We start from the raw sequence: 14,326 nt of genomic DNA, 5'->3' as shown, positions 1-14,326 counted from the left end.
GAGACTTCGTCTCAAAAAAAAAAAAAATAAGAATAAATAAATAAATATTTGGGGGGATGGGATGCAAGTGAAAGGAGATACTAGATTGTATACTTAAACTAAGTGACCATTTGGCCTATAATTGGCCAGATAATAACAAGCTTATGAACTGGCAAGAATACTGGATTGTTCTAATGAACACAGGACTGATTTATTAAGGCAATCTGTAGATTCCTTAAATCTTAACATAATGTGCTGGGCTTTACTGGACTGTGTGTGATGGCAGTTGGTCATTCAACAAGCTGAATCTTCCTGCACACTTTACACACACACACACACACACACACACACACACACTCTTCAACCACCAAATGAACTGAATAAACTAATAAATATTATTTCAGCCTTCAGCTTTCCCTAGGAAAAAAATGGCAATCTAGAAATTCTAAAGAGCTAAGATACCAATTCCTTTCAATTATGATAAACTCTAATCTGCTTGAAAATACTCTGGGGACACACTTCTACTCTTCTTACCATAAGAGAAAGACAGGGGAAAATTGTTCACAGAAAGAAAAAAACTCAAAAAACTGAAATTCTTTTCCATTAAGCAATGGTAAGGTCAGAAATATGCTGAAATAAACAGCTTTAGCCTAATTTTCACCACAAAAAAAGTTGGGAAAAGTTCCCATTTCTCTAAATAAGAGAGAATGTAATTCAGGTTCTTTGGAGTAAGTGGAATATTACCTATAAACTCAATAATAAAGAGCACTAAACAACGGTATTCTTCATAAATCTCAGCTTATCAATATGTGGATGAAAAAGGACTAAGTAAAGACACGATCTTATTTTATTTCTAGGAAAATAACTAATTAGGGTAACCAAGTAGGGTCTAACCATTAAGGCAGGTGAGCTAAGAGGTAAAACAGATATTATTTAAACCAATTAAGTTTGTGGCAGTTGAATACATAGGAAGTTTTAATATACATGGTTTCTTCCCCTGAAATCAGCATACACCAAAATGGGAAATACTCATCCATAACATTAGGTATATACATTATCTTGGGTGATTTCAGGCCCTTGTAAATTTTCTATTCTCTTCTTAAAGCTGAAGAAAATATGCTCAACGAATATAGCCAAAATGAACTCAGAGAGCAATTAACTTTCATCAAATTAGAAAATGTAATTAAACTTCTCTTTAATTTCTGGACAAGTCAATTTATTCTTTAGAGTGTATGTGATATGGATTGGCTCTGTGTCTCCACCCAAATCTCATACTGAATTATAATCCCCAATGTTGGGGGAGGGACCTGGTGGGAAGGGATTTGATCATGGAGGCAGATTTCCCCCTTGCTGTTCTCATGATAGTGAGTTCTCACAATAACTCGTTGTTTGAAAAGTACGTAGCACTTCCCCCTTCACTCTCTTCTGTCGCCATGTGAAGATGTGCTTGCTTCTCCTTCACGTTCCGCTATGACTCTAAGTTTCCTAGGGCCTCCCCAGCCGTGGCTCCTGTACAGCCTGTGGAACTGTGAGTCAATTAAAACTCTTTTCTTCATAAATTACCCGGTCTCAGGCAGTTCTTTACAGCGGTATAAGAATGGGCTAATATGTATACCTTATATGTCTAGAAATAGAAAAAAACCCTCAGCTTTTATTAAAATATTAATTTTACTTGTATTGATCTAAAGCTAAAAATTTCACTCTGAGGTTGGGAAAAATATACAGTGGAACACATATCAAACTCAAAATTTCACTAAAGACAAACATAGTAATGAATGAAAGATAGCAGATGGCTTATTTCATCTGGTTTTCCATCACCAAGCTCATAAAAAGTTTTCTGAAGCAGAAAAACACAAATGTACTGGATATTAAAATAAACTCGATTCTGTGCAAAATAAAAGGTCAATGAGAAGGATTCTCAATATCAGATGCACAGATTTCTACCAAGATTTTGTGTCTATAGGATTGAAGAATTACCTTTAGTTCTTCTATGGACTGGTAGTCATTGTTCTTGATCTTTTCTTTCATGGTACTAAAATCCATTGGGTGTTTAATGATCATGGAGTAGCCGGGAGCAATAAAATCAGTCACAGGAAATGAAAAGAAAGCACTTGGATCTTTTCTGTGAAGATATGCAAAACAGAATGTTATATTTTATTTTATTACAAATAAATCTATTGGTCTAGGAGCAGAAGTCAGTGGAAGCTCTTCAGATGCAGAAAGAATTTGTAGTAGTAAGTTAACGTACTTATAACTTACTGAAGAAATGGTTTTATAGACTATTAACTATTCACTAACAAGAATGTTTTATATACTAGTTGTATGTACCCTTAGAATGGAGACTCTTTCTTTCAAAATATTCAGCCTCATTAATAGCGCCTCCTACACAGGAAAAATGAAGCAAAATAACCTCAACTAACTGACCAATGTTTTAACCTTTGGGAGATTAGTACTGCATATTTTTAATCAACCAAAGGGGAAAGGGCCCAAATAATAATTATGAACAAACATCTACAATTCTCCATATTAATTTCTAATAGGCTTGCATTTCTAGTCCATGTATGTCTATTTTCTCCATCATTGGATATAACTTCTATCATGTATATGCAGGGGATGCTAAAAAAAACACTGACATTAAAAAGGTCCTCTTAATACCCCCAAATACGTGCCAAGACAGGACTGGACCAAAAAAACCCCCAAATCAAAAACCCAAATTTGAAAACCAGTGCTTTTCATCACAGATTCTCAACTCTGGCTGTACATCAGAATCATACAGGAGAGTTAAAAAAAAATTCCAATTTGGGGAAGAAGCGGAAGAAAGACTCACCCTAGACTCGTTGTATCAGGATCTCGAGGAAGAAGGTCCAGGCATTGATATGTTCACGGTTGAGTGCCACACTGGGATTTGACTATTTGGCATTTTTATTTCCAGTATTGTCAGGGTTGAGAATCAGTGCTTTATATGGTTAAATCATTATGCTGATATTTCCCCCCTCTGGAAATCTGGTATACAAAAGTTTTCTTACTCCATATAATAACACCAAAAAAAAAAAAAAAAAAAAAAAACAAAAATTTATAAAAATTTAAAAAAAAAAAAAAAAAAAAAAAAAAAAGGTTTAAAAAATGGTTTGGCTGGGCATAGTGGCTCACACCTGTAATCCCAGCACTTTGGGAGGCCATGTGGGCAGATCATGAGGTCAAGAGACCAAGACCATCCTGGCCAACATGACGAAACCCCGTCTCTATTAAAAATACAAAAATTAGCTTGGTGTGGTGGCATGTGCCTGTAGTCCCACCTACTCAGGAGGCTAAGGCAGCAGAATCACTTGAATTCGGGAGGTGGAGGTTACAGTTAGCTGAGATTGCCTCACTGCACTCCAGCCTGGTGACAGAGAGAGACTCTGCCTAAAAAAAAAAACCCAAAAAAACAAATAAAAAAAGGAAAAAAAAATTTAATGACAAATTTTAGAATGTATTTGCCATGTTGCTAGTTCCAGTGGTAGGCACTTGACATATTTTCTATCAAATCATCACAAAAGCCATCAAAGTGATGGTATCCTCATTTATAAATACTCAGTCAGGACCTATACATCAAAATGTGCACTGTCCACAGGAGTTACTGTAACAGCAGCATTCATCTCTGGGTTGCCTCCTGCAGCTACCCTTTGGAGGAAATGATCTAACTCATAGGTCAGTCATTTTAATACAGAGCCCTATATAGTTCTGACCAAAAATACTATTATCAAACTTGACTAACTAGTTTTTTTTTTTTTTTTTTTTTTTTTAATCAGGCTTAGCTCCTGGTAAGGATGAGGAATCATCCAATCACTAAAACTAATCAAAACAGCATGGCTCTGGGTTCTAATTCCCAAAACATTTTGAACAATGCTAATGTGTTTAGACTAAGAAATACTTTCTGAAGTGTTTTCTTTTTTCATTAAGGTTTTGTTTGTAATTGATATATAATAATTGCACATACTTAGAGGGTACAGTGTGATGTTTCAACACATATATACTGATGTACATATATATAACAATACTTTGATATCACTGTGTAATGATATAATCAGAGTAATTAGCATATTTATCACCTCAAACATTTGTTATTTCATTGAGATAAGAACATTCAAAATCCTTTCTTTTAGCGATTCTGAAGTATATAACGGTTGTGGACTATTGTCACTTTACTGTGCAGCAGAACACCAGAGCTTATTCCTCCTATCTAACTGTATTCTGTACCTGCTGACCAACCTCTACCTCTCCCCCTTGCTTCTGGTAACCACTGTTCTACTCTCTACTTCTATGAAATCAACTTTTTAAGATCCCACACGACTGAGATGATGTGATATTTGTCCCCTCACCCCATTTTTTTTTGTCTTCCCATCAGATGGGTCATGTGCTGATGTTGTAACAAGATTTGAGGGAGGTATACCTCACAGAGGAACATGAAAACCCAGTCATTACACTTACGAACTACAAAAGGATTGCGCAGTATTTGTTCTTCTGTGTTTGGCTCATGTCATTTAACATGATGTCCTCTAGGTTCATCCATGTTGTTACAAATCATAGCACTTCATTCTTTTTAATGGTGGAACAATATTCCATTGGGTATATATACCACATTTTAAAAAATGCATTCATCCAGTGATGGGCACTTAGATTGATTCCCCATCTTGGCTACTGTGAACGGTGCTGCAATTAACACAAGAGTACAGACATCTCCTGGACATACTGATTTCATTTCCTTTGGATATACAATCGGTAGTTGAATTGCTGGATCATATGGTAGTTCCATTTTTAATTTTTTTGAGTAACCTCCACACTGTTGTCCATAATGGCAATACTAATTTACATTCCCACCAACAGTATATACAATTTCCCTTTCTCTACCACATTCTTGCCAGCATTTTTTCTTTGTCTTTTGATAACAGCCCTTCTAATTGGGGTGAGGTGATCTCTCACGGCGATTTTGAATTGCATTTCTCTAATTATGAGTGATGTTGAATATTTTTTCAAATACCTGTTGGTCATTTGAATGTCTTCTTTTGAGAATTAAGTGATTTCTTTTAAGATGACATCATTAACCTACATTCTGATCTTATGTTGCAAGAAAAACTATAAGGCGGCCATGACACTTTATAGTCACACCTTGTAAATTGTGATGGAATACCCAATACTTATTCACTTTTTGGACAAGTAAAGAATGACTTATTTAAATGCGAACACCAAAAATGAAGAGACTAGTCTGGTTTTATTTTTTATTTTTATTTTTTGAGATGGAGTCTCACTCTGTCGCCAGGCTGCAGTGCAGTGGCATGATCTTGGCTCACTGCAACCCCTGCCTCCCGGGGTCAAGTGATTCTCTTGCCTCAGCCCCCTGAGTAGCTGGGACTATAGGTGCTCCACTATGCCCAGCTAATTTTTTTGTATTTTTAATAGAGACGGGGTTTTACCATGTCGGCCAGGATGGTCTCAATCTCTTGACCTTGTGATCCACCTGCCTTGGGCTCCCAAAGTGCTGGGATTACAGGTGTCAGCCACCATGCCTGGCCAGTTTTTTTTTTTTTTTGGAGAAAAGATCTAATTATGGTGCCTAGGTTGGAGTGCAATGGCGCTATCACAGCTATTGCTGCAGCCTCAACCTCTTGGGCTCCAGTGATCCTTCCACCTCAGTCTCTGGAGTAGATGGGACTACAGGTGTATACAACCATACCAGGATAATTTTTGTTTTTTTGTAGAGATGAGGTCTCACTATGTTGACCAGGCTGGTCCTGACCTTAAGTGATCCTCCTGCCTCAGCCTCTCAAAGTGCCAGGATTACAGGTGTGAGCTACTGTACTCAGCTAACTTCTGATCTTAACTAAAAACCTGAACAGGCATTGAATACAGATTACACTAGAGAAAAATTACTTACAATGTGTTCTGAGTTGACTTAAGTTCAATACAATGAAAGAAAGTCCACTGTAAGAATGCATGATCTACAACCATAAACCCTTTGGAAATAATGTAAATATCTTTGAACTGAAAATTTAAACTCTAAGTAAAGGGAGTTATCAAAATAAATATTTTAATAAAGACTGAGTTATTCTTTTCACTTTTAAGAACTTAACACTGGCTTAGGCACCGAACTTTTTGAACAAATTTATGCTTTTAAAAGAAAGCCATGATTCCTATTTTAGGGTATTTTATTTTTTCTCCCATACTTAATAATTGCTTAACATTCATGGCATGATTAGCATTGTACAAATACAAAGAAAGTATATCTATCTATTAGCGAAGTGGAAATATCTGTATTATTTATTCCTAAAGTTTTAACATCAGAAATTATTTTAGAGACGGGGAAATCTGTCATTAAAAGTATTACATAATGCCCTTCAAGTTGCCAGGGAAACATACCAAATTTAGAATATCTAAAAGTTAGCCTCTTGGAGTACTTCTATTGCCAGGCAAAATATTTATCATTCACTTTAAAATCAAGTATGCTTGGAGTCTGGCACAAATGTGGTTTGGATTCTACACATTTGCCATTTTAATTTCTATGTTATAAAAATATTGGAAAAACACTTACCTCTGCAATTGTCTCATCAGTTGATTCAAAGCTTCTTGAAGGGGTGTCTGTTCTACTTCTAAAGCAAAGAAAAAAGGAAAAGGGTGTTTTAAAAAGGAGTATTCTAGACAGTACTATTTACTAGATTATTCTTCTACAACCATTATTAGAGATCTCATACAGAAATTCCATTTATCTTAAAAATATACTGAAGTTTGAGAGTTATCAATTCAAAAATTGAAGCTAATTTACAGCTCCTATGCAGTATGAGAGAAAAAAAAAACTTAAAAATTAAATCACAAAGCTCCAACTTAGAAGCTAAAACCCCACTACTTTCCTGAGCTATAACAATTTCAGCCTCCTCATTCAGGATAGTTAATTCACAGTTATTCCAACCTTCTTGTTTGGCTAAAGAGCTTGTGAGAGGCTTCTCAGGGGGCAAGTCTAATCTCACAGGGGCATGACACTGGAGGTCTTTTTCTGCGTCATTCTCCACACGGTCTCGATCTCGCTTCTTTTTATCCTCCTAAATGGAACAAACGGAGCTAATTTAGAAATAATTCAGAACCAGTATCTTTAAATACACAAATCATTTTAAGGAGTAAAAAGACATTATTGCAAAGAAAATATTCTTAATAACGAACTGAATGTATTTTACTGCCATCTACTGGAAAAGGAGAGCATGTATTCACAAAGGAAAAAAAAAAGTGCATCTATGCCAGAAATAACCAGTTAGAAAAATAATACTATCCAAAAAAGCAACACAGTGTATGCAGGAATAAACCTAATAAAAGATACCCGAAACCTTTCGGGAAAAACTGTGAAACCTTACTGAAGGTCACAGTAGAAGACCTGAATAAAGGAGATATACCATGTTCATGAATTCAGAGAGTATTGGCAATCAAAACTTGACATGGAATTTTACAAGTCAATTGTATTAATTTACCACAAAGAGTGAACGATTAAGAACCGAATAGCTTTGAAAAAGGTCAGAATAAGATGATACGTCTTACCAGATATTATTTGCATAAAGTGATAATAAGACAATGTGGGATTGACACAGGGACGGACACAAAAAACAACAGAAGAGATCAGAGCCCAGAAACAGACCCATGTACACAGATTAATCTTAGTATATCACAGAGGTGACATTATAAGTAAATGACAAAAGGGTGGCACTGAGACAACTGGTTACCTGAAAAGAGAAAACAGAATTAGAGCTTTACTTCATGCCATACACAAAAGTCAATTCCAGATAAAGACTTAAATGTACAAAACAAAGCTTCAGAACTTCAAAGTAAAGCATCTTTAAGACCCAGAAGTAAACAACTTTCTTAAATAAGATACAAAAATAATAAATCTTAAAGAAAAAACTTGATAAATTTGGTATTAAGTTGACAAATTTTGGTACCTCAACAAAATACATGAACCAAGTTAAAAATCTAGTAATAGACTGAGATAAAGTATTTGAAACACAACTTATAAAACATTAAGAAAGATTCCATGAAGAACATCAATAAATCTATGCAAAAAGGCAAAAAAAATCCAAAAGGGGAAACAGGTGAGCGACATTACGGGTAGCTCACAGAATAAGAAACGTGAAATGTTGAGAACATGAGAACTAGCTCAAGCTCCCTAGAACTTGGGCAATTAGATTGTAAAATAAGAAGGTATTTCACCTCTCTTTGGCAAAATTGAAAATGTCTGAAAATGTCAAGTTTTGATAAAAATGTAGAGAAATGGGATTCTCACACCTTGCAATTGGGTGAATTAATAGGAACAATCCTTAGCAGAGAAATTAGCAATATGCAGCAAAGCTAGCAAAGACTTTATCCAGTTCTCAGCTACTACTCTCTGTGCATATACCAGAGAAATTTCCTGTCCTACAGTATACATGGAGACTTATATACTGCAGCATTGTTTCAAATAGTAAAAAATAGGAATAATCCAATGCCTATTAAAAGGCAAATGGGTTAATAGATTATGTCATATTTACATAATACGTAAAATAAATGAGCTAAAATTGTATCAACATGGATAACATTCAGAAACAATGTTGGAAAAAACATTGCAGAAGAATTATCTCTTACAAGGTAAGTATGAAAATGTGTAAGCTTTATGCAGAACTTGTAATTATAAAAACATGTATGTGACATGCACCAAATGCAGGGTAATGATTCTCTGTATTAGAAGGAAACAGAGAAATGGGACTCTGAAAAAGTACAAGGGGAATTTCATCTCTGTCTGCTCTCTCCTTAGGGAAAACACACACACACACACACACAACTAAATGTTGAGATCTGCTAAAGCTGGATGGTTGGTATCAGATGGTAGTTTTATTATTCTGTGTATTCTGCATTTCTAAAATTTAGATTTTTGAAGTAAAATTGTCCAACAATGCCCATTTCAAGCTCATCAAAATCAAGATTCTCAAGAGGATCTTACAAACTCAGAAAGCTATTTTCTTGGCCTATGCCCTATTTTCTTATTCTAGTATCTAGAGCAGTGGTTCTCAAAGCATGGTCCCCAGGCTGGCAGCACCAGCATTACTTAGGATTTTGCAAGAAACAAAAATTCTGGGGTCCTCTTGTGGTTCTCAAGTTTTTGTGTGCATTAGAATCACCTGAAGGTCTCATGAAAAACACAGATGGTTGGGTTGTATCCCCAAAATTACTGATCCTGCAAGTATGGGGTAGAGCCTGAGAATCTGTACTTTCTAACAAGTTTCCAGGCCATGTGGGTGTTATTGGTACAGGGACCACACTTTGAGAATCACTGATCTAGAGCTTTGCACTGTATTTTCGGAATCCAAAGCACCTAATACAGAATATGTTATTGTTTTAAAAGCTCCAGAGAACAGTGTTATAAACTCTACTCACGCACTTGATCCCAGTTACCACTGTTAGTTGATTAATGTATTTTTTACCACCTTACAACATATTCTGTTGCAGTAATTCTTAACTTTGGAAAATTTTAAATCCTTTGTCCAGAAAACCTGGTATGGATCTTTGGTAGACTGGCAAGTTTAGAATATCTGTTCTATGGAATATGAGCCCCCAGGGACAAAGATTGCTTCCTATGAAATGTGACCTGTGAAGAAAGGACAGCTTGAAAGGCAGTATGCATTCTCCCAGGAAGAAAAAAACTAGTCTAGTCCCAGTGCCAAGAGTCTAGAGCTGGGGCCAGCAAACTTTTTGCTCAACGATCAAATTGGGCCAAGCGCAGTGGCTCATGCCTGTAATCCCAGCACTCTGGGAGGTTGAGGCAGGTGTATCACTTGAGGCCAGAGTTTGAGACCAGCCTGGACAACATGGCGAAGCTCCCTTTCTACTAAAATGCAAAATCAGCTGTGGCTGGTGGTGTGGGCCTATAATCCCAGCTATGTGGGAGGCTGAGGCAGGAGAATTGCTTGAATCTGCGAGGTAGAGGTTGCAGTGGGCTGAGATTGTGCCACTGCACTCCAGCCTGGGTGACAAAATGAGACTCTGTGTCAAAAACAACTCAAAACAAAAACCAAAAATGGCCAAACTGTAAATATTTAGGTGGTCCATAAGGTCTGTCACAGCTACTAAACTCTGCTTTTGAATAATAGTATGTTGTAGTATGAAAACAACAGGTAATATGTAAATAAATTTGGTTGTGTTTCAATAAAACTTTATTTACAAAAACTGTTGGCCAGCTTGCTAATGTATGCTCTAGTTCAGCTTCATCCTTAAAACACTCTGTTGACTGGACGCGGTGGCTCACTCCTGTCATCCCATAACTTTGGGAGGCCAAGGCTGGTGGATCACTTGAGCTTAGAAGTTCAAGGCCAGCCTAGGCAACATGGTGAAACCGTCTCTAAAAATTACAAAAATTAGCCAGGAGTGTTGGTGTGCACCTGTAGTCCCAGCTACTTGAGAGGCTGAGGTGGGAAGATGGCTTGAGCCCAGGAGGTAGAGTTTGCAGTAAGTCGAGATTGCACCACTACACTCTAGCCTGGGCAACAGAGACTGACCCTGTCTCAAAAAAATAAATAAATAAAGTAAAAAACCACTCTGTGACCTTAGGCAATTCATTTACTCTCATGAGACCTCTTTCCCACATGCAAGATGGAGATTTAACTGTTATTATTTATCTTACACAGTCAATGAGATGGTTAATCATGAACCAGCAAAGTGGAAAAAGTACCAAAGGAGGATATGTTTCTGTACTACTCTTACCTAGTATCTTTACCTAGTTATCCTGGTCTACAGTAACCACTTTATTATTCAGTAAAGCAAAAAGCCTTCGGGGCTAGGAAGTCCAAAAGAAAAAAAGAATATAAAAACATATACTTGGAAACTACCCTAAACTGAATAGCGATACTGTGGCATGTTACCTCCAGATGGAGAATCAGGAGATCTAGCTTCTAGTTCAGCATATGACTTTGAACAAGTTACTGCACTGCTTTTAGTCTCAGTTTCCCATCTGTACAATGTAAGGCTTTGATCTCTACGGGTCTCTCTCCACCTAAAATTCTGATTCCAACCTTCACATTTTCTTTTTCATAATTCAGAGTATGTTTAAAATCCTGTTGTGAATGTCACTTACTAAAGAAACACAGTTATATAAAACCATACGATAACATGGTTTTGGTTAATAGTAAATTCTGTTAATCACATATAGAAAACTATACAAAAATATTCGTGCCATTTAACTTTAGGTAGTTAAGGAAGAAGAGTTTACATTACAGTTTATAAAGTGGGTTCAAATTCTGACCTCGTCACTAGTAGGTGGCAAAGCTATGATATCATGGATAAACTATATAATTAGCTATGGCATCATGGATAAACTATACAATTTTTTGTAGTCTAATTTTCTAATATTTAAAACAGACACAACAATACATACCTCATAGGACTATTTTAAGGATTAAATGTGATAGTTGATATGAAGTTTTGCACATTACTTAGCACATGATGGACACTCATTCAATAAATAAATGAGGCTTTACCATGTGGATATATAGTGAAAGAGAAAATATATACAGCCCTGCTTGGATGGAGCTCACAATGGAACAGCAGAGACATGCATTAAACAACTCATTTAAAAAAAAAACATGTTTACCACTAATTGATCACAAGCTACAGATTTCTTTGTTCCTTCTTCACTCCAACTGCTTCACTTGACTAGTCTTAAAAACAACAAACAAACAAACAAAACAGATTTCAAGGACAGAGTAACTTTTGGGTGAAAGTAATTTAGACTCGTAAAGTATGGGAAGGTTTCCATGAGGAAGTAACATCTGAGCTGAGATCTGAAGGAGAAAGAATCCAGCCAGTTTGGGGGTGGACGTGGGTGTGTAGAAACAGCATTCCAGGCAGAGGAAATATCCTGTGTGCATGAAAATCTGAGGCAGGAGAAAGGAACAGGGTCTATTTCTGTAACTATACACACATTTTACTTACTTCTGACTTGATTCTAATTTGCCCATGACTTGCTGCAAGTTATTTTATTAATTTGTGAGTTAATGCTTTTAAGGCAAATCTTTGCTCAGATTATTAGGATTTAACACTCACTGAACTACATTATTTACTCAACAAATGACATTTGCTTATTCTACTGGAGCTCCCTGTGGACAGGGGTCCTTGTCTTATTCAGCTCTGTACCTACAAGCTCAACAATGCCTTACACATAATACTTTCTAAGTATTTGCAGAAGTAATTAGTCATAGGAGATAGCATGAAATAGGAGCACAAAAGCATGCAAATTAATAGCTGAAGTCCTTAGTAATAAGTACCATACTTCAGTTTGGCTACTTTTGAAGGATATATACAAATACATATATTCAAATAATGCTTCCAATATGCAAAACAATTTAGAGTTCCCTTTTAACAGCTGATTTTAGAATCCAATAAAAAATGTTTCATTACCTTGCAGCTGCATTTGCTACACAGGTTAGCCTTTACCTCTATGATGCTCTCCCCTCGCTTCCCACGGAAGAATGAGGCACACCTTTCCCTGGACTCCTGGAACACTTTATTCAAACCTCTCTTAGGATTTACCAGGCTGTGAGGTTTATTTATACTTTTGCATCATTCCTGAGTTCAACTTTCCGCTCCTGCAGGATTTTATTTTATTATATCTATCTGTCTGTCTGTCTGTCTTAATCACTGGCGCCTAGCAGAGTCTGGCCAGATAACAGATGTCAGGTAAATATTTGTTGAATAAATAAACAAATGAATAGCCCTTCTATCAAAGAAGCAATGCTACTCACAGGCCCCGTTTCAGAGTTCCTCCTTCCTTGGAAAGGGCTTCTGGGGTTGAGACCACTACCTCAGGAGGGACACACACGGACCAACACTGAGAAAGGAGGTGGGTTTTCTGCCAAGCCAGGTAAACCACAGCAGCCCGGAGATCCCATGTGTGACAGATGGCACAAGTCAATGAACTGTGTTTTGCCAGAATTCTCATTTTGCTTAATACAATTACAGTCACTGCTCCTCTCTAGGTAAAAGCTACCTCATACTCTGGCTCAGTCAAGTCAGCAATACGAGATACTAACAGCACCTACCTCACAGAATTATTTATAAGGATTAAAACAGTAAATATACACAAATAATTTAGAACAGTGCCTGGCAGACATTAAACATGCGAATGTTAGTTTTTATGAGTGTGCCTCCCCTGTTGGACTTAGTATAGATAGTGCTTTAATAAAATAGGCATTTACTGGAATTTACTGCAATTTTCATTATAGTCTTACTTAACTTTAGCTGTATAAATAATAACATCCTATATGTGTTAATGCTTTTGAGTAAAAAAATTTTTTTAATGACTACCTTTCTCATTTTATTCTGACAACATCCCTAAGCAATGTGACTGGCCTATCTTCTTTCAGCAACTAAACCTGAAGTTAACCTACAAAGCTGTTAAGACATAATTTGGGTTAGGACTATGTTCTTCAGAACAGAAAGTGAGTTTCAATAAAGAAATTGAGACCACTCGCCTGAGCTATTTCAATAAAAAGCTATGTGTACTGTACCAAAATCCAACAAAATAGAGAGATGATAACACCAGTCTCACAGGATTACAGTAGGGAGTAAAGCAGGATGACATACATCAAGTGCTCGGTTCAGAACCTAGCATGAGCTATGTGCCTGATAAGTTGCAGTTGTCTGTAAAACGTATGTGCAGATTTTTCAGTGTTACAATCATGACAGGTATATATATAATTATTTCCTCTAATGTGATTTTAGAAGTACTTCAGTAATTATTATAAATCATTTAACCAATTTAACAGCCTACACATAATTCTAACTATTGCATCTTAGTTTTACTTAACTATCCTCTTGTGTATGACGAGATCAGATGGCAAGAGCATTTTTATGAGCTGTTATTTTATTTTTTACATAACATGGGAAAATGTAAGACTGAACATTTAGGAAAGAAACTAACGTTTTAAGAGTCATGCCACCAAAAATGACCAAGTCCCTGTTAGTCATTCTACAATAAATCCCATCAACTGACAAACTCTGTCTGGGTATAAAGCATTTAATTAGCTTTGTACAGACTTCGAAAGCTCAACAGACAACTAAAGGATGCTTTCAACAGAAAACAGAGACAGACAGATAAATTGAAGAACTTAGAGAAAGAGACAGGGCAGGAAGCAAAAGAAAACTTAGAAGAAAAAAATGAAAAAATTTCAATTAATATCCTCAGAGATAGAAAAGAATATACTGCATTTAACAGCAACAACAGTGTGCTATTTTAAAAAGGACAATTAGAGAACAAGAAAAAAAATTCTTGGAAATTCAAAGTACAAGATGGGAAATAAATCCA

General features: G+C 36.3%; 1 protein-coding gene and 1 non-coding gene across 5 annotated transcripts in view; both read right to left on the bottom strand.

Moving 5' to 3' along the window:
- Positions 1-14,326, bottom strand: part of BRD7 (bromodomain containing 7) — a 40,830-nt gene that overhangs the window by 23,264 nt on the left and 3,240 nt on the right. For all 4 annotated transcript variants that reach the window (XM_017530159.2, XM_017530161.2, XM_017530162.2 and 1 more), the window contains exons 3-5: positions 6,923-7,052; positions 6,548-6,605; positions 1,957-2,101 (exon numbers count right to left, since the gene is read on the bottom strand). In XM_017530159.2, the coding sequence (XP_017385648.1) occupies positions 1,957-2,101; positions 6,548-6,605; positions 6,923-7,052 (333 nt within the window). The remainder of the gene's footprint in view (positions 1-1,956; positions 2,102-6,547; positions 6,606-6,922; positions 7,053-14,326) is intronic.
- Positions 4,361-4,464, bottom strand: LOC119471524. The gene has a single exon (XR_005200597.1). It is a non-coding gene; the product is annotated as a small nucleolar RNA U13 (small nucleolar RNA).

The sequence above is a fragment of the Cebus imitator genome, unplaced genomic scaffold (genome assembly GCF_001604975.1).
Source record: "Cebus imitator isolate Cc_AM_T3 unplaced genomic scaffold, Cebus_imitator-1.0 Scaffold63, whole genome shotgun sequence".
NCBI classification, from domain to species: Eukaryota; Metazoa; Chordata; class Mammalia; order Primates; family Cebidae; genus Cebus; species Cebus imitator.
The sequence above is the reverse complement of the archived record's forward strand: the minus strand, read 5'-3'. Positions and strand labels throughout refer to the sequence as shown.